Raw genomic sequence first — 25,028 nt, 5'->3', positions numbered from 1 at the left:
TGTAATATTGGTTCTATTGAAATAAAGCAACTACTCAGTTCAGAGTGTCAGAATCTATGATATTTAAATGAGACTTCCTATTTTTCCCAATGTGACTGAGTCAAAAATCTAGCCATGTAAAAGTGTAGGTTTGGGTCCTAAGTTCCCCAGAGAGAAAACTATATTTCTCCCATATCAGAAAAAAGCAAAAGGCAGGTTGGAAGCTGACCGGGGGAACAGAGTAACGGCTACTAAAAAAATATATTAAAAAAATAATAATTGAAAGCCTTCTGTAGTGAACATGGAGCTCTTGCTTTCTGAGGAGTAATTCCCTTGTGAAACCACTGACTGGAGGGAGAGGCAAAAATCCTCACTGACTTGGCGGTTGTGTCTCACCTCATTTCACTCTCCACCCCCCTCCTCTTTCCAAACAGACAGAGTGTTGGTCTGCTGAGAATACGATGCTAAGCCACTTTTCCTGTAGAGTTTTAAACTGGGCCTCTGAGAAAGGGTTTGATACAATTCAGTGACTGAAGTAATACCTTTGTCCATCTGAGCATTAAATGGCTCATTGAAATACAGCTTAGTTAGAAAGAATTTCAGTAAATGGTGCTTTCTTTTTTTTTTTTTTTATTATTATTATTATTCCTCTCCCAGCAGATTACAGCCTGGATCTGAAAATGCAGTTCAGTCACTTTTGGTTGCCTCTCAGGTCAGGCCTTTAGCCAGTGTTAATTAAATATAAGCCCTTTAGAATACTGGAGGTTAAATGAGAGCAACAAAACGGTCTTCTTCAGAATATTACCTCATGCTCTCCAAAAGGCCGTAATCTGTTTAGAAGGGCCCTGATTTAAATGCGTTTGTGTTAACAATGAAAATTTATTGAGGGTTTGAGGGGGGAATCCATGCTAAATGCTATTTTGCCCAACAGCTAGTAATCATGAAACATTAAACACCTATTTCCATGCAATATACCATGCCTATTGTGTTTAAATAACTCACATTATAAAGGAAAGTGCTGCAGCAGAAAATTTAGGCTGTAGCAGCATATACTTCACAATTTTCACCTTGATAAAGTGGAACTATAAAGAATCAATGCATAAGTCAGACAGCTTCCATACCTAATATTCTTCTCTGCAGCTATTAGAAGTTCACATTTTTGTCTCTAGTAGGCATGAACATTAGTATGCCTTCAATTTCATGTCGTCAGTCACATTTTGTTGTCTGTTTCATACAATTTGAGCAGACCATGAAATTGGAAAGTAGGTGATATTGTCTTTTTTCATCCTAATGATTTTAAATGAAAAGGGAGGTTTTTCTGTAAGGTATTTTTTTACTGCTTTGTAAAAAGTTTCCTAAAGTATCCATAACAATCTTACTATTAAATTAGTCTAAAGAAAGATTTTTAATACATGGTAATTAGTCTTGTCCTTCTGAACACAACTTTACTGTAAATACTCCTCCTTGACTATCTCTTTGTCCCAAGATTCCTTAGAAGAACGCAACCAAGCGATAATTCAGCATTATTGCTGCTTCAGTGCACTAATCGCTTAAAGAGCAGCAAGGACCCTATGTTTACTGCCACAAGGCTCCTACAGCCTCCTGGCCTAAGGCAGGCTCCCCAGCCCAGCAGTATCCAGATGTCAAGAGGAAAATCCAGGTCCTGATGCAGCGTGCTGCTCCATTCCAGTATGGCCTAAACATCTGTTTCATCTGCTGGCATGCAACCTGCTGAATACACTGAGACTGCTGCACAAAATAGGGAATTGAATGAGGATGGGAGTGAGATACTGCAGTTGCATAGGTCAGTGTATGTATTGCTAAAAACACTCTATGTAGACACAAAAATTAACACAAAATGCTCAGAATCCTAAAACTGGAGTTTGGTCGTTTGCTGTCTCAAATGAAGCTCTCCAGACTAAAACTCTAGACAAATAGCAAGAAGGACAATGTGATCATTAAAAAAAACCCCAAACTCCTTCTACCCAATATATGCTTAGCATTATTTGATCCTAATGGAGGAAGAGGCCATGACAACTTAGCTTTTCATGTTACTAATTTTATGGTGATTTAATTCTTCATAGTGTAAGAAAAGGACAAAAGAAGAAAAAGCATAGAAGTATGTTACACAAATTGCTTGTTGCAGTTCTAAGAACTGCTCTTCATATAAAACACTTAAAAATAAGGTGAATTTAGGAATGTATTACATATTTTTAAACTCCTATATAGTAACTCAGAAGCTTTAAAACAGCATCTTTTGTCTAAAAGACAGGAATATGTAAAAATTGTCAATTTATCTTGAGGCATGACAGAACCAGCAAGCATTTTACTTGATCTAGATTGAGTTCGGACAAGGAATAAAGGAATGTTAACTGTTCTCATCTCTTCCACTTTGTGTATCTATTCTCTTGTTTTTTGCTACCAACAATAATGGAATAGTTGCATGCAACCATGCAAATTCTCTGAGTTTTTTATGAAAGCAAGATCAAAGCCCAGACCGAGTGTATATTTTCTTGCTGTATTTTTTCTCAAGAGGAGGACCTAATAAGAGGTTGTTTAACCATGAGTCTTTCTCCTCAGCTGCAGAGCAGAAGCACTGTCACAGTGCAACCTCCTGGCTTACTCTTTTCCCTGGCCAGCCTGGCAACATAGCTCACCTCTGTGTGCCTGGAAACAGGAGCACAGAACGCAGGACGAACCAAGTACTTCTGTGTCTCACCTCCGCATGGGGTGAGCACCTTTACCCAGAAACTGGGAAGTACCTCTAAGACCTTACATTTAAACGCACTCTCTGTGAAGCTGAGAAAGTCACCATTTTCTTTGTATCTCATCAAATGGATACGCTGTTAGTGCTTTAATACTACAGTGTCTGAATGAGGTAAATCTGAATACAAACATAAAGTATTCCTAGTAAAGATAAAATGTGAGCAGTAACAAAATCTGCTATTTTAATAAAATATTGTAAATATCAAGAAAAACCAATGCAGCAATATGTAAAAACTTCAACAAATATCTATAGCAATTTCCTCTATAGGAGGATAGAAAAAAACATTAATAAAATCTCCTAGGCACAAAGGTTTGCATTCCTTCATTTAATGCTGTCAGATTGCTGATATACTACCTTTTGATCATAATTTTCCTGTTATTTACCATGCACAGTGAAGAACACAACAGAGTTATCTTTGTGATTCTTCCAAATTACATGTTGCAATACACAGCTTTGGAAACTGGCAAAAAATATTTAACATTTTTATAATTTTACAAAAGAACTGTGACATACTCTGCTTAAAACTATTAGATATTTGCTATAGAGTTACAGAGATAAATAAAAGTTCATTTAAGCCTAAATACCTTTAGTAGAAAGTCAGTCACAGCAAAGGACAACTTCATTTGCTTGAAAAAGTAATTTCCAGTGGATAATGTTATTCAACAAAAAAGTGAAGTGTTGAAGATAAATCTTTACGTGCTTGCTTCTATTAGAATTTGCTTTTGGCATTTTTATAGCATAAATTCTATCTCATCAAAATTGTGGATAGCACTAAAGTTAACAGAGTTAGCTTGTTAGCTCTCCTAGGAAAGCAAGCAAGGACCAGGAAGCATGGCTCCAAAGATATCTGCAAACAAAGGCTCTAGTATTTTAAATTCCTTCTCCTGTATCCAAAGAAAGCAAACAAGCAGAACTTATTTAAAATAAAAATATAACCAGATCTATCAGGAAAATATGAAAACATAACCAGATGGTAGCATCGAAGCACAGTTTTTTCATTCACTTTATGCTACCATAATATTACTTTCTCTGGTGACACTGTAAATCAATTTATTCACAGAAAGAATTTAAATTTCTTTCTGATATCTTTTTAGAAGCTCTTCCAAAAATCATTTTTTTTATTCCTTATTGCTAATATAAAATATCTTTAACAGTAAATGTGAGAGGTTTATATGAAGAGCAGTTTACTCACGAATTCAGACAGTTTCACACACTTCATGTTTAGAAATGTATTCTGGAATAAAGCTAGTATAAAAAGAAGAAGCTGCTTATAGAGAATCCCTGTGATAAGGGAAATAAAATTATATCATTGAAAAGCAATTAATTACAGCAAGTTTGCTGAATGGATGATAGCTATCAAAACTTATCAAATTTTGCATTTCAGAATTTCAGATATTTATTTTTAAAAAATGCTAGCACATGGATGGGCTTTGTGAGAGAAGTCAGGAGTTTCATTCAGGCTCATGTCATCAGGATTACAAGCAATTACGAGTAACTGCTTGTTGAGCTGTGTGAAATGAGTTGGTGGATGAGTTTCCTAGTAAACGCATGTCCATGTCACTGGTATGATTGCCGCTAATGTAGACAATCTGAGTTGAAGGGATCTAAAAACATAATTATTCTCCTAATTCTACATGGGATGAAATCAGTTCAGGCCTGAAGATGGTTGTGCAATTGCTGCTTCTAGTATAGACTTTCTAGGTTTTTCAACCTGGCAGCAGACAGAAAAACAGAGGCATAAGTAAAAGAAAAAGAAATCAGGAATTGGAAAAAAATAAGTGGCAATAAATCTTCACTAGAAATATTTCTTAAGATCTGGCATAGGTCCATGGGTTCATTCACAGCTGGCCATCCAGATGGAGAAATTGTCAAATATGATTGCAGTATCTCCCTGTGTAGAACTGTACAGACACAGAACAAGAAAGCAATGCTCTCTGGCCACTGCTAATCATACTAAAAGGCAAAAACACTACAGCTGAATTCCTACAGGCTCCCATGACAGAATAGTGAGACACCATCCCAATAATAAAAGGGTGCAAGCCAGGAAAAAGGAAGAGTCCATTTAAACTACCTCTCAATTCCCATGTCTGAATCCCTACCTTGTGAGAAGATGCTGAGACAGCTCCACATTTAAGAGCTGAATTTTTGAAAGTGCTGCTTGGGGTTTGAAGCTGTAATGTTTTCCTACTTTTAGAAGAGACATAAAGAGCTCATGTGGTAGCTCGCAGTCATTCTATTATTTTCACTAGCGAAAATGGACAAAAGGCAGGGATATAATAAATATATACTGGCTCTGCTGATCAGGAGAAGCTTTATCAGTCAGCTGGGGCACATCTGGGGAAAAAAAGTCACTCAGGTGCATCTATAGCATCCCATTCGACTAACATACCATTAAAAATGGTTTGCCCCTGTTCAGCCTGCTGTGTTACCTGATAAGTCAACATATTTAAAATGTACATTTAAATACAGAACACAGCACAATATTTTCTTTGTGAAGCAAAAAACAAGTCCGGTTTACAGATATTTTAAAGCATTACAAATAATTGTGCTTTACAGGCTGCTTAGCAGATCTCTCTCACTGATCTTTTACTGTATATTTAGAACTTTCATGCACCTTCAAGGAAAATTAAATAATTTCCTTAAAGGAAGTGCACATAAAATTATGCAAAACATATTCAAATGGGTTTATAAAAATTACATCTAAAAAAAAATCACATTTGCACCTCAAAAACAGGTAACTGGGAAGTTACTATTACAAGTTTATTATAAACTGATGCATTTACACAAGTAAATATGAATTTGGGCTAAGAATGCCATGATTTCAGAATTGTGGTGGGTGTGATGGTATTTCAGCAACAGTGCTGGGACCAGATTGAAACGGTTTTTACGCCTGATCTTAGCCCTCCCCTAGGTGTAGAAGTAGACTGCAGTAGAAGAGATAGCCTGTACTGGATGAATTACTGTGGACAGGTCACAGATGCGTTATTTATTAAAGCTGTACTTAAATCTTGTGAGTTGTTTTGTTTCTAGTGTTTAGAACGAATGATGCAACTTCTCTGAAAGGACTTTACCTCTTTTTTTAATTTGCTTCCAAACATGCCAGTGAACATGACAACACACTCAACTATTCCTGCACCTCAAATATTTCTTCATCTTTTCTCATACTTAGCTATTTGTTATGATTCATGCACGACACCAAAACACATGCTCTATTGTGTTGACTTCATTTTGTGAATAATTCCTTCAAGTTTTGAATAATTCCTGACATTTAAGCATGACGTGTTTTACTTCCTACATTCCTTAAGACACTCCTCCCTCCAATCTTTTTCTCAGGACACTTTCAGCCTTCTGTGTGTCTCCAGCCATATGCATTATTCATGCTGAGACTTAAGAAGAGACAGATATCAATACTTCCTGTGAGTTAGGATACTTTTCTAGTTTCTCAACCATATGGATTCTAAAAACTTCACAGACCAAATACATCTCAGACAGGGTATTGGAGGCAATACCATTCCTATTTTATTGTCTAAAAAGACTCAGTGATAGAAATAGCAAGACAGAGAATTGATGAGTTGATTTCATCTTCTGTGAATTTCCCTTTCTTTCTGAATTGGGTCAGTGGAAATACTTTATTATAATCAAAGGTCTTCTGAAATAATTCAGGTGATGATCTTTCTACTCCATGCATCCTTAAGAGAATTCTTCAGCTTCTTTTAAGCATGTCTGTGTGTGTAGTTTTACACCTAGAAGCTCTCATCTAACCATCCTTGTTCTTAGAACTTTTAATTCAGATGAAAGGTGAGTTATTAAGATGTTTTGTTGGGGGCTTTATTTGTGTAGCAATTAGTCAGGAAGGAACGATGATACAGAAGCATATTATTTTCCTTTGTGTATAAAACTAACTTAATAGTCATTTTTGTCTTTAATCTGATTGCTGCTAAATTCCTAAACATCAAAATATGTTAACACCTTCACACAAAAAAATCCTACGTTTGTAATTTGTAGCCAAATTAAGCAGCTTGCTCTACAGTTGTCAGAAGTATAATAAAATTCCAGAAACATATTCACTTGCAGCTAATTCCTGTAAGGCATACACCATATACATTTCTAGAAAGCTTGAAGGAATCCAACTGCCAGCTCAGAGTATGCCTCCCAGTCAGCCTATTCCCCAAAGGGATGCCTCAGTTTTAAAAGAGCTTTAAAAATTGTGCTCATCCCCCAATGGCACTCTATGGTACTGGTGCCTCTGGTGCTCTGTCAGTAAATGCATCAGTAGCTTATTTGCTTCTTACTGGCTTCTGAGTGAATACATACCCCAGGGAGGGAGCTTTGCAAAGCACAATTACTTTTAAACAGAGATTTGGCTTTCAGTGAGGGGCAGCCAGTGGTTAAGACAGCGAGAACGTCTTGTTGACGCTGGGGGCTCAGACTCCTCCAGTCACTTGGGCTCAAGCTTCTGCCTTGATACAGACTGAAGAGACACAGGAAACCTCCTGCAATCCAGGCTATAAGGATGACATCCTTTTAAACATAAAAGTTTCCTGATAACTGAGTTTATGTTTGTGCCATTTATGATTTCAATGGTAAATTCTCCCTGGAACAAAGCATATGAGCCTGGAAGGCATCTGTCCTGCTTGGTAAGATCTAAAGGTGAAAAAGATATGCATCAGCCCAGATGTCTGATCCCAAGATACCAGATAGAAAAGTCTTCCCTCTTGGGAGAGGAGAGAAGGTGCAGGAATGAAGCACTTCCATAGGTGGAGGAGTGGTTAGTCATCTGAAGGGAACAGAAATGGGGAGCTGCCAACACCAGACTGGGTGACAGTTCAGTGACTAGTGTCCTACCTGCAGTGAGAGGAAACACAAGGTCTGGACCAGACCTAGGCTTGCCACAGCCAAGGTAAGTACTAAGGCTGCTGCACACCATAGAAACAGTCTCTTTCTTAAACATTCCTATAAATTTTTTATTAAATAATGTGACACTGTTCCATTAAGCAAGAATGGGAATAGCAAAGACATGCTGTTTAAAGCAGTTATTGGAGATGCAGGGCATTAAATGGGTGAGAAAAGGGTCTTGCAGCTGTAATGTTGCTGTGCCAGGCTGATTACTCCAGCTAAGGGATTTGTTTGCTTCTCTGACCATTTTTACTAACTGGAAATGAATAAGGAGGCTCCCTCTCATTTTGATCAGGAATGCCATTACTGGAGGAGCTAGGAAAATCTCCCTAGCCAAAATTTCAACAGACTTGATATTTTACTGCCAAAAGCCCCAATTTTGATGGGATGTTTTTTCCTTATTAATATAATTTTGCCAGATAATTCAGGGCTGAAGATGAGAAGGAGTAGGAGAAGACAGTGTATTAAGAAAATCTGTGAAGAAAGGAGGTTATATGATAAAATATTGAACCAATGACATCATTTTCACTGATACTGCCACTGATATAATTCAACTTGATAACACAGATATTACATACAGGGACATAAACATTTAAGTAGGGAAAGGCAGAAGTGTAACTATTTCATTGATTTTAATTAGATTTTCCTAAGTATGGCAAGGTTGGCATATTTTTAATTTTATTTTCATTAAAGGGCTTGCATGATCTCTCAGAGCCCTAATAAAATCTTTCAACCTCTTTCCTTCCTCTGCTAGAACCTAAATTTCTACGTAAGAAAAGGAGCAAAATATTTAATTTACTACCTCCATGTACTGAAATTTGCACACACCATTCCCTTAATTTAGGCCACTATTCACTGTATTATAATAAGGAACATTCTGTTAAAATATGCCCACCTAGAGCTCAGTAGTCTTTGAATGCTAGATAAAATCATTCTATAAGGCTAATGAAGACAGAAACTCTGTCTGTAACAATATTAAGTTTGTTTTCTCTAGTGATTCGAAGAAGTGAGCAATCTGTCAGTAATACATTGAGGGAAATTACTTGTCTTGTAGGAATTCCTGCTGACAGTCACTCACTCACAGTGCTGACCCAAACATCTACCCACTGACAAACAAATTACAGTATCTAACTCTGAAAAGGTTAGTAGGTGTTTTTAATTTTGACTGGTTTCACCAAACCTCTTTCACATTTACTCAATCACCATTCTTCATTGTGTTAAAAAAAAAGAAAAAAAAAGAAAAAAAAGAAAAGCCTGTGGGTTTTCCATTTGAAAAAAATATTATTGCCTATATCTGAGAGTGTTATGTCAGATAAAACTGTTAAACTGTGTCTAACCAACATTAAGAATGGCAGCCCTGCCAGTGACTGACTGGGTGAGTGAACACATTACTGAGACAGCATTGTAGAAATTAATTTTCTTCAATAAAGTGATTTTTAAGGCTCATATATTTCACAATCTAAACATATGTCACTGTTTCATAAACAAAATAAATGGATTAAAATAATACATTACCAATATGCTGACACATGGAGATATTTTAATTAGAAATACTTAAGCTGCGTGATATTTAACTGCTATATTTGTTGAAGAGGAGCATGCATCATTGCGTAAGACATAAGGCAGGTACATCACTTTGCATGATGCAGTACCAGAGTGGGACCAAATCACTTCCAATGTGAGCTATCACTATCAGATCACATTAGCCCCACTAAAAAATCGCTTTAAGATTACAACATATAGAGGAAACTCTGTAAGAGCAGCAGTCTGCTAAAACATCTTTTTCATTGAAATAATAAGTCACCAGGATTCTAGTTCCCGAGAATAATATTTCTTCATAAAAAGCCACATTTAACATCTTAGCTATTTAAAGGCCATATTTACATGACTGTCGCATTACTTTGGCCGCTTTCCTGCACATTCTTCTTGACATACTTTAAGGACCAGCACTAAAATAGCTGAGGAAAGCAAATGTCAACTATGTCCTGAAATTTATATGTGTGAGAGAATTGGAATAAGTAGAAATGCAATATATTGTTTACTGTACTGAGTGCCCTCTGTTCTCTAAAGGTCAAAAGCATTGTAACCTTAGAGTTACAGTTTCTGATTGTTCCCAGGGTTAAATTCATTATAAAAATTAATGGTTCAAACCCCTCAACCTTCAGATATATGAGTATTCATGCCTCCATCTGCTGAACTGTTCAACTAAAAATAGCATTCTTTGGCCTTCCCTCTACTAATACTGTGCCCCTGAGGCAGGCTATGCAATGCTTCAGCAGCACACTAGATCTGCACCCAGCAGTATAAAAAAAGGTCATCCACTTTCTTTGCAATTAGAAGAGAGTGTGGAGGAGTAGGATGAGATGAGAGTGAAGAAAATAGACAAATATGTGCTTAGTTAAAATTTAATTTTTTTTAAAACGGATTATAAAAATTTCAGGCTTCAAGAACACAGCTGCAACTATAGTTAAGACTTGCCAAGGTTCATTAGTGTTATAAGCGATAAATTTTGAAGGACAAATTACACAAATAGTTTGGGGAAAGAGTTATGAACGAAAGCATTTTTGTTTTTCTTTTTTTCCTAGACCTCACTTTGTTTAGGAATAACTTCAGCTAGCATCATTGTAGCGCTTCCATTTCTATCAACAGTTTATCAGTTGCGGTTGAGAGAGTTGCAACATTTCCTTATTTACCTCATAGAACACTTTGTAGAAATACCTAGAGAAAAGGCAGATTTTTTTTCTTTTTAAAACAATAAAGAACATATAGTAACATTCCTTGTTTGAAAGTAAGAACATATAAGTGCCACATCTGCCACAGAGACTTCCCAATAATTAGGTTATTGCTACAAACACCATGAGAGCTGGGAAAATCCATTTCCTGATCAAGTTCACTCATTTAGGAAGATTACTGGGCACACATTATCTAGAATCAGTTAATATTAGTGCAATCATCTGACAGCTAGGGAAAAATTTCAGGGAAATGGGAAAGGACAAAAACTCCAGAGATAATGGGTACAAAAAAGAGGAGCAAAGGGAAAATCAGTGATGTGTTTTGCAGCTCACTCTAATTAATTAAAGCAACACACTTCTGTTACACACATGCATCATAACTGGTTCACACACCACTATGCATACCTGCTACAGGTATATCTGTAAATTATTTAGCAGAAGGTTGATTTGATGCGATTCACTCACAACTGTTTGAAGCTGGAGGGGTGAACAGAAATAGCCTGGCCTTTCCTCTTAGACAGTACCTACAGAACTGTCCCCACGTCATCAAGACCCTCCCTCATGCCGAGATTCCTAACAAGGCTTGGTCCACATATTTAAATCTTTGGCGAAGTTGTTGAGAAACTGGTGAGACTGGGCTGAGCTGACAACAGGAAGTATGGAATACAACATCATCAATGTCACCTTCGTGAAATAAAAAGAAACTATGTCAACACAAAGCAGAGCAAGCCACCACTTCAGGAACATGGACTGGCATAAACATGTGGTAATTGTTATGCTATGTTATGATATTCAAAGCTACAACTGAATATCAATGGTATTTTACCACTAGTTGATCAATGTGATACAAACTCTTAAGAGTGGATGTGTCAAACAGGTCTGTTGCTACAGGAAAACTTAATACTTTCATTTTACATTCTACTTTTTTTTTTTTTTTTTAATACAAGGTCCATGAGAGTTATTTGAGAAATTCCTAGATATAATTTCAACAGCTTTTTAACATAACCCACAGGTGAACACAGACATACAATTCAGAGAAAATGTTTTGATACCAATGTGCTAAATAACTTGAATAAGATGAGCAAATTATTAATTACAAATTGCCCACTGGAGAAATATTCTCTGTGGAACAACTGCTATTGTTACATGATGTACCTGGGAGTAAGCTTTTTTTTGGTGCTATTAGATTCAGAACTTCCATAGGAGTTGTCTTAACGCACAGAAAGATGAGAACACAGCATTGTTGCTAGCTCCTACCTAAAGAATGTTCATCTCAAAAACTCATAAGTGAAAAAAGACGAGAGATTACAAGATAGAAGCTGACAGCATTTCCACTGCAGCTGGATATGGATTATGGAATATGATTTTGGAACTAATAATAAAGCTCTGGTAAAGTTGAGATGTTAGATCTACTGCAAAGCTTTTTACTTGAAATGGCTTTCCCTTCCCAAGCTTTCCAAACATAGATATTACATGCACACTCACATGTAGAAACAAAACCAAACCTGCAAATTAATTAGCTATTTCTCACACTGGCTGAAAGGAGCAGAGATTAGTTTTGTGATCAGTATTTTTAAGCACTTGGGAAATACTCAGATACCATGGTCACAGCATTCATGTAAATAAATAAGAGGGTGGGGCACATGGAAGAAAGGAAACAAAACAGAGAAAGAAGGGGGAAGGGAAGCAAAGATGGAAAAATGAGCTGAAATGCTACACCCCTAACAGTCTTCATGACGCATCAGGTATAACAACAAATTCTCTCCAACAAACACACCCAAGTGCGTGCTCATTTAGGGCAGGGAACACTTAGGGAATTGACACAAAGAAAACAGTAATAGCACGAATAAATAAAATTTACTTCAGCCATTTGACAGATGAGCAGGTATCAACTGAAGGTTAAGTACTCTACTACTTAAGCTCTCATGACCATGAAACATTAAAGGCTTTGAAATCCCATAAAAGTGAAATTCAGATAAAATCGAAAAGGGTGAAACAAACAAAAACCCCCTCTTTTACAACAAGTATGTCTGAAGGAAAATTTAGGCCTCTCTAGCACTTAAATGTTTCTGAATTTATCAGCACCACTTTCTTTGCTGCTTGTTTTCTTTCTACTTGTGCTCATCGTGTTTAACAGCTCAGTTTATAATTTCTAAAGATTAATGAAGTTGTAGGTATTGCTGTAGGTTCTAATCAAGGCTGATGTGCAAACAGATCTGTGGGTCAAGCTACAAATGGATCTTGTAAAAGAAAAGACTGTTAGTGGTTTAGATCCTGTTTCCTTTGCAGTTGAACAGTTATCCTTTTCTGCCTTGCAGTCTTATGTAGACTCACTATTTGTTGTGCTGCATTTCAAAGGTAGCAAAAATAGTCTCTCTATTCACAAAGCTGATTTCTAAAGCCTTTTTTAAAGTAAACCTAATGAGACTTCTGCTTCAATAAGTATGCAAATACAGATTTTCAAAGATACCTTGTTATTTTTCCTTTTGAAAAACTTCCCTTTGGTTTGAAGCCTGTCCAAAGTACAGCCTTAATATAATACTATCGTGACCCAACAGTATTTTTTGTAGATCTTTCCCTGCAGTGTCAGGGTATTCTCTTTTCAAGTTTTGATTGTTGGTTAGGTCAGACCTAAGCTCAAGGGTCTTTTTCACCAGTTCTGGACCACCAGTGAACACTGAGTTCTGGTCCTATTCTCACTTATTCTAAGTAAACTCTGTCACAGGAATATCAGCAATAGGTAAATATGAGAGGACTTTTAATTTGCTTTGGTCCCTCTGGAAAATGATATAATTGCACATGGATAAGCAAAGTAGATATTCGGCTATTAGCAAAATAGCTCTTCGCTACTCTAGGCACAATTTATTCTTGTTTTGCATCTGAACCCAACTCTAACCTAACTCATACAGGGGTTTCAAAGGTTTACTTGCAAATGGTTACATGCATCTTTAACGGCCTTTCCTCTCATGTTCACTGTCACTTTCTTTCCACACATTTTAACTCTGACAGCTTTTGATTATTTCTTCATTATTTATAACATTGTTGTGTCTTTTCTTGTGAAATTAAAAACTTCTTGCCACAAAAAGCTAGCTAATAATACGGTACATAAATCTTTCTTTCACAATATTTCATTCTATATATGCCAAAAATAAATGAATTGACCAAACCAAGTCTCCTGACCATGCTTGGCTTCTGACCAGCTTAATGCACAGAAAGGTTAAGATCACCTGAAGACAAAAGCTGAAGAGTTTGCAATTTATTGTATTGTCAGCACCACACTGTCTGAAATAAGGAAAATACCCTGGTAACACATATTTATTTTGATACACTCACTGCTTCAATTAAAGGTAGTGCATTGCAGTTACAAGGGAGAGGCTACATGAAAATAAAGTACAAAAAGATATTTGAACTTATCTCCGATCAACTGGTCATAGAATTGAAAAAAATACTATTAACTCTGCCAATATAAAATACACAGAACAATGTCTTTTACTCACAGTATCAAGATGGCCACATGTAGCTACATTTGCAGTACTGTAAGTACATAAGGTGTTAATCCTCCTGGGCTGTGCTCAAAAATTATTTAACATTCAGACTATTATTTAGCATACAGCTGGTTAGCAGTTTTCCCCTAAAATGTTGGCTTCAATCCCACATTTTTTTGTTCTGGCACATACCTGGAGCTGTAAAGGGCTGAGTCCAGAAGCAGCAGCAGCTGCCATTGTTGATGGAATGAACTGCACAGGGTAGTTATCACCTGTCGGGAGAACAATGCGTGCAGGTTCAGACAATGAGCAGAGAATAGCAGCAGACAAGTGCAAACATGGACCTAAGATTGTCTGTGCTCCACAGCACTCCTCTAAGCCTAAACATCTGCAAAAACAAAAGGCTTTGCTGGGCATGGACTTGCCATTTTCTCTTGGAACTTTTTTGTTAGCAGATAGCTAGTAGGCAAACTGGCAAAACATAGATGTGATACTCGTGATTTTAATTTTCAAACGCAGATGTTCAAATCAAGTGTATGAGCTTGGGCACAGAATGGGCCTTAAGGCCATAGACATACAGGCAAGATACCCCCAGAAACCCCAGTGGCTCCCAGAGGAAAAAAATCATTGTCACCACGTGTTTCTTAAAACAGAAGAAATTTGTTACAACTCAAAAATTTTCATTGCTGTTTTATGCAAGGTGATTTCTTTCCAGTACTGAGTGGCTCTTTCCTGGGAAAACTATCTATTTGGCTCACAGATTGATGATGTTTCTGGTTTTGAGGTTGAGGATCTCTGTCTTGGGACACCTCCTTTTATGCAGCCATAGAGAAAAGCAAAAATAAATCACTTTTAAAAATATCTTGAAATATATATTTAACTTTCTTTTAGATCTGGGACCCTAATGAAGTTGATAGATTAGGTTCAGTTACATGAAGATTCAGGCACTAAAATTTCTGTATTCTCTTCATTGGAAACTGAAAAATCTGTGCCCTCTGCATTGAGGGAACTACAAATGCTCCAGAAAGCAGGAGGTACAACTGATCCAAATTAGGAATGCTGACATTGTATCTTATAGCATCTATGGGTGTATCTGCATCACACAGTGCCATTGGGACTATTAACTACTGTAAAGAAAGAAGGAAAGCTGAAATACTTTAGCAGTGTAATCTGTATAATAAAAAAATTCACACAGTGATAGATAAATGACACAGTAGCTATTATTTAATGGCATATCAGTTTGGCTCAAGCTACTTATTTAAAGTCAGTGCTGTGTACTATCTACAGGCTACATTTTGACTGGCTGCTCCTCTGTACATTTTTGAGATTTACAATAATCAGTCTGTTTTACATAAACTTTTCCACACTAAAAGCAGAATGTAGCAATGAGGGAAAATACAGAAATCCAAAATAATATAATAAGGACATTCCAAGAATTAGATTTTTTTTTGGCATCCCCCTCAAATTAAAAATGATATCTGGGCCTTTGTAGTCAATAGAGTCCTCAGAACCCTCCCTTTTTACCACCTGAAGTGCTGTTGTATTCAGCTGAGTTTAAATGTTTTGTTGTTTCACTTTTTTAATAAATAGTACATGTCTAATCCAGAAGTTCTCTTTGTATCATATCCATAATACCTCATCAGGCCATTGAGCACAGTACGCGCCTGTACACAGTCCGGTAACAATTGGATTCTGATTGCATATGGAGCTTTGCTACAATGCGTTCACTAACACTATATTGTACTGGTCTCCTATGGAGTAATGTTCAAAATATCTCCTCTTATTTTCCCCCTTCCATGAGGTTGATTTTAATTTGCAATGATGTTGGGGGTGTTTCTTCAAACAAATAAAATAAAAAATTGTAAAAACTAAAAAAACCCCAACCCCTAGATCCTTTCCTTAAAGTACTAAAGCTGTCTCTTTACAGTTAAATAATTCTACTCATCTCTTTGATATTTATACAAAATTATCTGAATAAATAAGATCTAAATCTAAGTTAAATAATGTTTCTTTCAGAAATATCTTACAAGGTTTTTAAAAAAAATCACAAAGATGTTGAATTAGTGATGCTTTAAATGGGAGCGAAGGGGGGGAATAACCATCCAACTTATCAGCATGGACTGCCTTGCAGAACATTTTGGAGGCATTCTTTCTTTAAATATCATGAATTATTCATTCCTGTTCCATACAGCAATCTCTTCTTTCTGCCTCCCCCTCTGCATACACTTTTTAAGTTCAGTACCAGTTGCTTTATTTGTACTAAAACATTTTCCATGTCAAACATATTTAAAAAAAAATCAAACTCTAAAAGAATTCCCTGCGGCACTCCTTTTTCACAGCTGTCATGCTCCTATGGTTTGAAATAGCTGGATATTTTATACACACGCATGCACACATAGAGGTTTTGTCTTTGCAGTTAATTTAATAGTGTCTCTACCACACCCTGTAGTGTTCTCTTGCTCACCTGCTGGCTACAGTTCATTCTTCTGTTACGGGAAAAGTAATGTTGTAGTTATGTAATTTATTTGTTATTGAAACATGATACTGTCCCTTTTCCCCCTCCTTTTAACATATTAAATTATGGTTAAGTCCTGGTATGTCCGTGCTGAGAACAAAAATTAATACTCTCTCAGCTCTGGAGTACCTCCCTGACACTATGCAGTAAAAGCCGAGCAAAGGTACTCTTTTCTCCCTTGAGGAAACTGAGCATGCAGGGAATGGACTGTTTTTAATTTTTAATTACATATTTCCCCCTCTCATTTTCTGAGTGCAAGAATGGATCAAGAAGATTCTCAGTAGCTGTCTTGGCAAGAAATCAGTCAGTGTATTGTAGCAATTTAAAAAAAAAATTGTTTCTTGATTTGGAATGTTTGAATAAGAATCCATTCATTTAATTTGTACAAAAGGCAGCAGAACATGTTCAGACAGGTCTGCTTTAGGTATCGGTGTGTGCCGGCCTGTGATAACCAGGGGTGAGAAGAATGCCAGAAGAACAAACCCTGTCACATTTTGCAAACTGATCTCTTCAATCTCTTTGCTGTGCTGATTGTCTATTTACATTTGGCTGCTGTTGTTTATATATAAATTGGTGTTTATAAGCCATGGAGAAGTATGCCAGACTTCTGTTCCATTTGTCAGGTTGAGCAACATTTCCAAATTAATAAAAGCAGTGAGCAATTGAACTGTCTGATTCTACATAGAAATAATGTAAATGTTTCTTTTTGTCTTGGATGAAGCAATGAAGCTTAGTGGACATTATTTATAGGATACATGGACTTAGTTTCCAGATCAAGGCTCTGTGAGCTGTAAGGGAAGAAGGATGTCTGGCTCTTTCGAGACTCAGAGTAGGGGAAAGGTGTTGCTTATTACTCGTCTTCCCTAAAGCAGAACTCTAAGACATACACTGATTCTCCTTAATGGACTTACAAAGCCTTTGTTTTCCCCATTTTGGGATTGCAACTTAAAATCGGTCTCTTCATGCATGAATCTTAGACTGCCACTTGCACTCTCTCCATGTGTACTCAAAAGGAAACAGAGTTGGAGAAGACTTAAGAGATACAAATTCCACGGCCTTACTCTCCCAGGCATACTTAACAGGCTAAGGAAAGCATATCTCTCCTCCGCATGTAGTCAGGATACAGCAAGTCAGGATACACTCCTGCAATATTCCCATACAGAGCACGCATTTTGTTTGTGTGAAGGCATCAGGATTGAGAAAGATTTTACTACAGGTAACTGGCTATGCCAATACTATGGAATGTCTCCCCTGTCCAATGACACCACTTTGGTTCTGCCTTAGATCTGAGCAGGGTTTGCTGAAACACTGCCTTATTGCCACCCTCATGTCACAGCAAAATCAGTTGCCCCAACAATTGCCTATCTGCAGGTAAAGAACTTCAGTGCAAACTTCCAGTTAAAAAAATTCAGCTGCCCCCTACCATTTCCAGCTCTTACCTCAACATTTAGGTGTGAGGCACATATGGATTGCTACAACAAATCCTGAGGTTACAAATTCCTTGTTCCAACCAGTAAATCCCAACAGGGAACACATGGCAGACTTTAATGCAGTCCTGGGGGATTTCCATTATAAACAAGACTCACGTAGCACCTCTGCCATGCAAAGATACATGGCCAACTCAGTACACAGTTGATCTGATGTATGCTTTCTGTTCTCACCTGCCAACAGGAACAGCAGCCTAATGAAAGTGGTGTGCTGTGCTATGTAAAATTTAAACTACCTTAGAGCTTTAAGGAAAAACTTCTGAAAGGTCTCTTCCAAATGGAAACTGCAATGATGGATATCCATCCAGCAGACCTAGGATGATGTTAGTTATGTGGATTAGCTACTGTAACTAAGGAGTTTAATTAGTTTGATGGATAGACAAATTGATAGACAAATATATCACACATTCTTAGGTCCAGCTGGGTGACAATAAGCCTGACATTTTTGTTTGTTTTGCTTTACCTAATTTTACTTTCATGGATTCCAAAGGAGTTACTATTTATTTGCCCCAATGCAAATAGGAACCACGCCAAAACATTGGCTCCATTTCTCACTATTTTTGCCACCAGTCTAGGAAAACTGTATCCCTTTTCACGTTTCATTGTATTGCCAGCATAGCAAAAATCTCTTGTAAATTATTTTTGTGTATAAAGTAGAATGACCTAGGTAGGCAGATAGGAGTTGTTTCTTAGCATTCTAATCATCATCTTTATGCACTTTATGTGTGAAATACAAAGAAATGCTTTGAAAATACACTGCAGCATATCAAAACCTTTTAAAACAAAGGTTTACAATCTCCATACATTATGTCTGTCTTTTCAGTAATCTTTTTCAGAGATACTTTCCACATCTGGTAAAGAACTGGCATAATAGAAGACTATCAAGCAAGAGTGATCATTAATTTCCAAGTCACATGGGAATGCAGCCAGCATGGACAGCGGTCACTGTCCGCTCAGAGCAAACCAGAGCTCTGTTTGAGCTCTGCGCAAAGTATGGTCTGGCTCCTCCCCGGCATTATTTTATATTGATACTCCATCATCATTCTACTTCCCCATTCCCTCTTAGCCACAAAACTTGAAGGAGGTAATACTACAGGCACTGCAAGATGGAGGAGGAAATGGTCTTCCTCCTTATGCCACTCACTGTCTTCTCCTCTTGACCCAGAGTACTAATGGGGACAGGATAATCACATTCAGGGATACTCCAGTCCACTAACTTTTCCTGGATGCATGAGGTTGGTTAAGTGAAGGGAAATTTGAACTGGAAGAGGAGGTATAATGGTACTTATGTTACCCACCAGTTCCAAGTAGTAAGTATAGTGGTCACAGTCCGAAAGACAGCACAGTTGCTTTGCTGTACTTGGAATACAAAATAATTATATTAGCTGCATAGCATCTCTGGGCAAGTATTAGCTTCCTAACAGCTGCCAGTCTCAGCTTCCCACTGGAATAAGTGGTTATCCCCACAACCAGGTACTCTACGAGGCTCGTCAAGCGCCTGCAGGTCAACAGTCACAACAGTCATTTGAGATGCACAGCGCCCTAAAGTTTTAATTAATCCAGTATACAGTATAAATACTGAAATATATATAAAAAATTAATTAGGTGGTCTATGCAGCTCTGATTTCTCAATTAGTACTTACCATGCCGGAAAATTATATTACATGACTTTGAGATACATAAGGAAGCATGGGGCTTTGGGGATTTTTTTTTCCTAATGTAATTATTACTTGTCATCAGCACTTGCTAACTTTGGACTGTTTCACCTCCTAGAGCTCCAAAACATTGTGGGGGAGGGAGGAGAAGGGGGTGGAAAGAGGTTTACAGCAACCTCATGTTATAGCTCCTGCCAGGCAATAGGAAACTCTGTCCTGTCAGGCTTTAATATGAATCATAGCTGTATATCAGCAATTTCTCAGGTTTTCTGTTCATAATGACTTTCTGAGCTCAGGAGTTTAGGAGCAACTAAGGAATGTGCTGGAAGGGATTCAGAACCTAATAAATTCTCATCTCTTCTATAGGTCCTTCAATTGAGGACATAACCTAGTGTAGTTTGTTATAGGAATGCCATTTTCATACTTCAAGGCAGTTTATGTGCAGATTTGCACCAGTACTCAGTAACTGCTATCTTGACATTGAACTAAACAGCCATGAAATCATTTCCCACTTAGTCCATGAAGATATATCTGCATGGACATGTGCACATAATCATATCCCCACTTGTACACCAAGGCAGGACTTCTCATCTTGATTGCTCTGTCACACTAACACTGATAAGCTGCTTCTTGGAGCTGGCTTATATCTAACCCATTTTCTTTGAGGACAATTCAAATTAAGTGGCTGTGCACCCAGTATTTGACATTCCCTAAATGACACAGTTTCAAAAGTACTCAGCTCCCATAGTTCCTATTTTTGAAATCCCTTTCACTGTATTTTCTGAAAGTCAAAGAAAAGTGATAGTGTCAAAACTCAGTCTTGCCTAGATCAAACTAGAATAAAATGAAATAGAACCTAAACAGACAACCAAGAAGAAAAATGGAAGTATCTGAAGGGTTAATCCATCTGCTACCTTTCCTCAGAAGTATAAGCAAGTTTAAACTGACAGTTCTAGAGGTGAAAGTTTCATTTCTCACAAAAGTAGAAGAGTACAGTTATTAGAAGTCAAGTTCCTCAGAAATTACTTTGGAGAACCCTCTGTATGAAAAAGTGTAGCTTAATCTCCAATTTCATTAATTCCTTAACTACTGTGTCGAGAGTGCCAAAAATAGGAGTTAATCAATACCAAGCGTAGTTAATGGCATTTTTTTATCATTATGTCTCTCCAACAAAAACTACTGACCTGCCCAGCTACCTTTGGCACACACACTGTAAAATTTAATAAATATATTAAAAATATAAATATTCTTATTTCTTGCAAGTCACTGGGAATAATCAGATCATTGTGACTTCTGTTCTTTACTAGCAACAGCTGCATATAAACCACTAACATACTAGCCAACAGCTTAGCTGTGTTCAGAGGTATCTAGGCCTTGATTTTTGCCTGCACTTCATTCTTTAAACCTGTATTACAGATCTCTCCTTCTGTTTTCCAGCAAGTAAAAAAGTGCCCTAGATCTGTATCACCTGCTGCTATGAGGTCAACAGGATCACACATAAAGCATCATAAGCTTGATAAAGTGTTAGGACAAGTACTGCAAGAAACACTTTAGAATAAGCACAGAAATCTGTTCTTGTGTGGGAAATCACGCTGATACTCTTCTTCCCAAGTCATTATTTTACAATGCAGCCTACAGAGCCAAAATCAACACAACACAATTTGACATATCAGCTTTCAGGGAGAAGCACAACCAGCAGCTTAATCATTAATAGTCACTCTTCAGAAAGTATCTCAGTTAATATGGGGAAAGGAAGAAAACCAAAGCACATTCTTTCTCTCGGCTGTGAGAAGAAAATTATTAGCCCATGTGTCCCAGACAGTGGCAACTCTTATGTCTGTGGAGACAAAATATTCTTCGCTTTGGTCCCCAACTGTCACAAGGTGGTGATGTGTGTGAATAACCATCATCCTGTGCCACCTAGAGCTACATGTCTTTCAGAGCTCCATTTCAGAGCACTGCATAGAGTGCATCAGTTTGTCAAATAGGAGAAGAACTTTCGGATTCTAAACCTGAAAATAAGATGATAACAAAGATAATAACAAAGGACAAAGATTCTGTGTTTAAAAAGGAATGTCTCTAGTCTAAAGAGACAGAAGAGAGTGGGACAAATGGAAATACTGAGATCCTGCTTGGCCTCGCTTCATCTAATATTAAGTAAACTTAGGGTTTTAGGTTCAACCTGCCTTTTAATTAGCATGCTGTTTACATCATCTATTATGAGGCTTTACTTTGGATTTGACCCTGTTCCAGCTGCAGCCAACAGCAAAACCACCACTAATATCAGTGGGAGCAGGATCAATGCTTTACTTTGTATGTTACATATTTAATGTCAAAAAAAGATACTGGTATATATGTTTTGTAGTTATTAGTTATCAGGTTAATATGCTAAAGTCAGCTTGACAGGGAATTAATGAGCAAAATAAAGTTGCTCCTTCTAGACTGAGGTCACTTACAAAGAATGTACAAATGAAAATAAGGTTGACTTTTATTTACTTAACTATCTTCCTACATTGAATTCCTTTGGCAATGTGTCTTTAAACATTTAAAGCCCTGTTTACAAGGAGGCTCTGAAAGTAGCTTCAAACCATTATATCCCTAATTGAATTCCCCAGGAGTCCTGTAAACTTGGAGGAAAAAAAGAAAGAAATCATAACATTTGCTAAATCATCTCAAAACATATTTCATTACAAGGTTATGTGACCTGTTACAAGTCTGAATGATGACTGGAATTGAACTACTGAAACCTTTTATTATTCAGATTGAAATCAAACAAAAGAGTTAGAATTTTGCACAAAACGCAAGTATACCGAAGATACCAGAATTAATTAAAGATCTGTATAATGGCATTTGTAGAATAGCACAGGTCAGATGAGAAACAAATTACTAGGCAAGTGGGCAAATACATTTAGAGCAAATGATTTTATGGGAAATAAAGGTTAAAAAAATCATGATAGTCAATAACTAACATTCCATCCACCTCCTGAAAACCAGAAGGCTTTTTCAAGTGGAGCTGCAAAACCTCTGCACTACTGCCAGCCAGGTACACCTGTTATGTATCATCTATATGAGACAGATCACACAAGAAGCTACAGTTAATATCCTAAAATGTTAAATAGCTTCACATTCTTGTCAGCTTACCTGGCTTGTAAGTTATTCCGGGGGGGAAGAGGAATCCCTGCTGGGCTGCAGCAGCCGCTGCCAGCGTCCGCTGGTCGTGTGGAAAAATTGGGATCATGAGCGGAGGCATGTGACCCTGAACCTGCTAAACAGAAGAGAGCCTCTGATCAGAAATAGCACAAATTTGTCTTGACAGGTATTTCTTCCGTACTGATAGTGTTCTTGTGTTCACACAGTCCCACAGAACCTTTGCCTTAATGTAATCCCTGCCAGTTTCACATTATCACATCAAAGCCCTCACTAACATTGTGTTCCCTCAGTGTCAAAGGTGTAACAGTCTCAGTGAACTGCACATTTTCGTACTTCTTCTGGTCCTCTATTTTTTTTTTATGATTAATATTTCCCATCCTGGCACAAGGTAAAAAAAGGTATAAAATTTGTGTAATACACTATAGGTTCTTTAAAAAGGAGTATATTTCTAATAATTTTTCACAAGTTTTCTCATCTTTGGCCACAGACAGCAGGGACAAGCATTTTAGAAGTAACCTAACACTGCAGCAGCTATTTTGATGTTCAGATTTTAGCACCCTTAGGGTAATTTTAATTCTGAGATCATACAACATTGTACTGTTCATACATATACCAACAACTCAGGTATGTTATTTCAAAATCTATTAAATAGTCTTCTAGTCAACAACCCAGCGCTTAAGATTTAAGGCTCCAACATCTTGGCTCCCGATTAAACTAACATCTTTTGCCATACACACCTTACTATGACATACAATTTTTTTGTCTGTTTAAGCAGTTTTATAGCTTTATGCACTATCATGTACCTTGGTAATTAAGGAGCTGTATTCAGAGACCATTTCAGAATAAAATCTACTTTATCAAACTTAACTTGACCTTACTAAATGTATCAAAAAAGCAAAAATATGCAAAAGAAAAAAATTGTTCACCTTAGACCAGCATTTGTATTTAACATCTAGAAAGCGGGAGATGTGATAGAATTGTGTCTTTTAAATCCACATGCTAATTTCCTAGTTTCTTAGTTTATGCTTCGTGTGTTTCAGAGACAGTGGCTAGGATCACAAATAGTTCTTATCCATCATTGCTTAGCCCCAGAAGTACCCAAGGGTTTGACTATGATTTTTCTGATTAGTAGTTAGCAAACATACAATGGTTTATATATCAAAGCCAGTAAACGTAGGAAGAAATTGGGCTTTTAGGCAGAAAAATAATTGCCCTCATCCTACCATAAATCGGTGGCATTAAATACTATTAAAAAGTTAAAGTACACTTCAAGCAATTTTTTTTTTTCATTTAATTCCTAAAAAACTTTTTTTGGTCAAATCCCATATGGTGACCTATGACATTGTTTAAATAGTGCCAAATTTTCTTGTCATATCCCCATTACTTTCACAACCATTGATGCAGTGCAGAAATGCTACTGTGTGTGTCTATGAGGGTTAATTTACCAACAACTCTTCTCTTGGGAAAGCTGCAAGATGTAGGTTAATAAAGGTCAAGCAAAAAATAAACACTTTACAGTATTTTTTGAATCCATTTCTCAGGAAAATCAACTTATAATGAAAAGGTCTTTGTGCAATTACTGCTATGGCACTGGGGCGTGAAAGAAACTAGCTTTGAGCAGTTATTTCTCTCATTTTAGCTGAGGTAAGCCTGGCTGTGTGTTTTAGGATATGAGTTAAACTTTGTTAGATTGAAGTTGATCCCATGTGCCCAGCACAGGCATTTACCTCTGATAAACTGGTCCTCATTTTGCTGTGTGGTGCTCCTTTACACTGGCTTTACAGGAATACAGCAAATGAAAACCACAGGCTTTGTCTGATAGAAACAACTGTAGGATATATTGTAAGGAATTCAATACAATAGAATTTACAATAATTTTCAGTATTTCATATCTACAGTTTAACCAAATGGGCACGTGGCTTAAGAAATATCTCTTTCAGTCACCACACACAGTATTTCCATGGGGTTGCAAAGGTACATGACACTGACATAATAACACAAGACACAGAAGAGATCAGGTGAACACATGCGTGAGTACATGGTGCATGCATATCCATACAATACTGCGCATCTTAGTGTCTTAAAAATAATTTGAAATATGTAAGAACCTAATCCAGTGGTTATTTCCCAATGCAATCCTGTAGAGTTGGATCCACTCCATCATATCCAAAAAGTCTGGGTTTTTTTTTTAAAACCCTCTCAAATAAAAACAATTCTGTAAGTGTGGAGAATTGCCACCGTATGTTCTGGAAATCTGCTATTCTTCCTTGAAATACTACTCTGAATGCCGGATCAGGTCTTCAGCCTATATAAATCAGTGTAACTTTGGCTGAAGGTGGCTTACATTTAAAGTGTAAGTTTG

General features: G+C 37.1%; 1 protein-coding gene and 1 long non-coding RNA gene across 19 annotated transcripts in view; one reads left to right on the top strand and one right to left on the bottom strand.

Annotated features, from left to right (window-relative positions):
• The window catches only part of SOX6 (SRY-box transcription factor 6), a 378,453-nt gene that overhangs the window by 79,252 nt on the left and 274,173 nt on the right, over positions 1-25,028 (bottom strand). For 15 of the 18 annotated variants that reach the window (XM_061380138.1, XM_061380135.1, XM_061380140.1 and 12 more), the window contains 2 exons: positions 22,658-22,781; positions 14,052-14,131 (listed from right to left, as the gene is read on the bottom strand). In XM_061380138.1, coding sequence (XP_061236122.1) covers positions 14,052-14,131; positions 22,658-22,781 — 204 coding nt within the window. The remainder of the gene's footprint in view (positions 1-14,051; positions 14,132-22,657; positions 22,782-25,028) is intronic. The other 3 variants (XM_061380127.1, XM_061380130.1, XM_061380144.1) reach the window with 1 other exon arrangement.
• The window catches only part of LOC133226503 (uncharacterized), a 474,252-nt gene that overhangs the window by 299,538 nt on the left and 149,686 nt on the right, over positions 1-25,028 (top strand). The window lies entirely within an intron of this gene.

This window comes from Neopsephotus bourkii, unplaced genomic scaffold (assembly GCF_033783945.1).
Source record: "Neopsephotus bourkii isolate Nb327-2 ecotype Australia unplaced genomic scaffold, CSIRO-AGI_Nbou_v1 NB_1792, whole genome shotgun sequence".
Taxonomy (NCBI): Eukaryota; Metazoa; Chordata; class Aves; order Psittaciformes; family Psittacidae; genus Neopsephotus; species Neopsephotus bourkii.
This window is presented reverse-complemented; position numbering and strand designations above follow the sequence as displayed.